Source organism: Trypanosoma cruzi, genomic scaffold, assembly GCF_000209065.1.
Source record: "Trypanosoma cruzi strain CL Brener 1047053516617 genomic scaffold, whole genome shotgun sequence".
Classification (NCBI taxonomy): Eukaryota; Euglenozoa; class Kinetoplastea; order Trypanosomatida; family Trypanosomatidae; genus Trypanosoma; species Trypanosoma cruzi.
In genome coordinates, this window is record NW_001849498.1 from 1 (window position 1) to 2,343 (window position 2,343).

General features: G+C 45.2%; 1 protein-coding gene across 1 annotated transcript, besides 4 other annotated features; it reads right to left on the minus strand.

Moving 5' to 3' along the window:
- Positions 1-170: a microsatellite.
- Positions 1-2,343: a sequence feature (areas not merged during assembly with more than two copies in the genome that could not be assigned to a particular haplotype).
- Positions 168-360: a repeat region.
- Positions 1,130-1,161: a sequence feature (AT_rich).
- Positions 1,197-2,343, minus strand: Tc00.1047053508037.10 (retrotransposon hot spot (RHS) protein, putative; the record flags this gene model as incomplete). Its single annotated transcript, XM_797599.1, has 1 exon — positions 1,197-2,343. A coding segment is annotated over one exon (1,147 nt), but the record flags the coding sequence as incomplete, so codon positions are not given.

The window sequence follows — 2,343 nt, forward strand, 5'->3', positions numbered from 1 at the left end:
CCTGACCCTAACCCTAACCCTAACCCTAACCCTAACCCTAACCCTAACCCTAACCCTAACCCTAACCCTAACCCTAACCCTAACCCTAACCCTAACCCTAACCCTAACCCTAACCCTAACCCTAACCCTAACCCTAACCCTAACCCTAACCCTAACCCTAACCCTAACCCGCACGCAAGCGCTCAACCGTACAAATTGTGGCCATGGCAGATGGTCGCACACAACGCTCCGGTGAAACACGCGCAGCAGCCACGCGCATAACGAAAGATACGGAAGAAACACACCGCACAGCGGCAAAAAGTCCATACTGAAAGGCCGCGTCTTTTCACAGGAGTTGCGGCTCACTGCGTGCATAAACTGCTAAACGGCATCCACACAACAAACGCACACACCGCCAGCAGCCACACACCAATGGACGAGGAGAAGGGACACACCGCCACCGCATCTAGTCCAATCCCACGGAAAAAGGGATACGGCCACAGACCGCTGCCGGCACACAACGCACACGGAGCAAGCAATCTCCCAAAGAGTCACACGCGGAAGCGATTCCTTATCCACCCATGACGCGGCGCCTCACTCCACGCGGTCACACGGAGTGCACTGTTTTCATAATAGAACTTACCCTTCGTCTATCCCTTGAAGATGCTTCACTTAATGATCGGTCCTAGAAAAAAATAGAATAAAAAGGAATATGTATTAATAATACGATACAGTTAAAGACAGTAATTCCTTAATAACAGAGCAATTCTGTTATCACGTCTTGTCTACAGACAGAATAATTCGCATAAATAAAACTTCTTCAATATTTTCTTACCATTAATTAAAATGCCCCTGGCATCCCTGATTTGTTTTTCTGTCATTGTGAAGGAATATCGCGTTGTAATTTTTTGGCATCTGTGCGTATTACTCCCAAAGGGGATGGTGCACTGATGTCGTATAAAAAAACGAACATTCACATGTATTAAACAACTCGAAATATGTTTTTCACCAAAAATATAAATTTCCCTTTCCCTCCCTATGTTTCTTCTGTCACTGCTATTATCACTCGCGTTGAACATTCTTAACACTTTTGTGCTGTGCTGCCGTGTGATGCTGGTGCATCCGCAACGTATGGACACACAAGTGTCTGTATATATTTATATATTTTGAAAAAAAAATTTACCATAAATCAAAATGTCTCATTCACTTTTCATTTCCTATTCTGTTTCCTGTTCTTGTTCTTCTTCCACAATTGGGGGAGCTTCTTTTCTTCTAAAGTCTCTGGATGATACAGAAACTTGGTACTGGTGTACCTCCTTCTCCCAGAACGCCACAATTTCTTTTTCAGCGGGGCTCAAATTATCGCTTTTGAGGGGACCACATCTCTGCCAGCCAGTCATGGGCGTGCTGTCTGCGTGTTGTATATAAACAATCTCCCACGACAAACCCTCAGAAAACTCCTCCCAACCTTCAAAATATTTAGCCATACGCTCATTGAACTGCCTCACAGTGCTGGGTATGGTGTGATGCGCACTCGCCGTAGTAATCTGCAGCCCAACCAGCGTCTTCGGATTTGAGTCCATGAAGAAAAAGCCGTCCACCAGCGGAAAGTTTTCAGCCTCCGGTTTGTACAGCACCTGAGACTCTATATTAATCTTCTCCTTAAAATTTTCCAGGCACTCTAAAAGACAGGGCTTGAAGGGGCGCTCATGTAGACGCACTCTCAACGCACAGCGGTGTGGTGGAGCATCTTTTTCTAGTTTCAGCTCCCTGAGTTTCGGTATTATTGCATTTACAAAGGCCTCACTTAAAAATGCAAACAAGGAATGATCTTCAAGGACTTTTGATATGAGATCGTCCTTGATAGCCAATATGAGTAAATTAAAATCATTCGGCACCATTAACTCCGCCAACTTGCATAACGTTAATTCTGCAAGGTGGGAAGATACCAGTGCATTGTAAGGCAATTCGGAATCATCTTTTCCTCGTACTCGTACGACCTTTACAAGTTTGTGAGAGACGTGGCTACCATCACACACTTTATCAGTCCCCAAAACAGAGTAATAGTTGGTATCCGGCAAGGCCATTTTATTAACTGTACTTCTGCACGAGTCGATCCGCTCTTTGTATTTGCGCTGATCAAAGACGTAGCGAAGAAGCGGTCCCACTTTATCCATTCGACCCTCCACCATCTTCATGTACACCGCTTGCACAGTTGGCTCATTGCGCTTCATACAAACGCACATCGCCTTTACATCGTCTTTCTCAGGACAATTCATTACGATTCGTACGGATCCACTTTGTTTCTCCCATTCTTTGAAGTTGCCCTCGTTCGGTGATGTCACCACAATCATGCCCCATCCC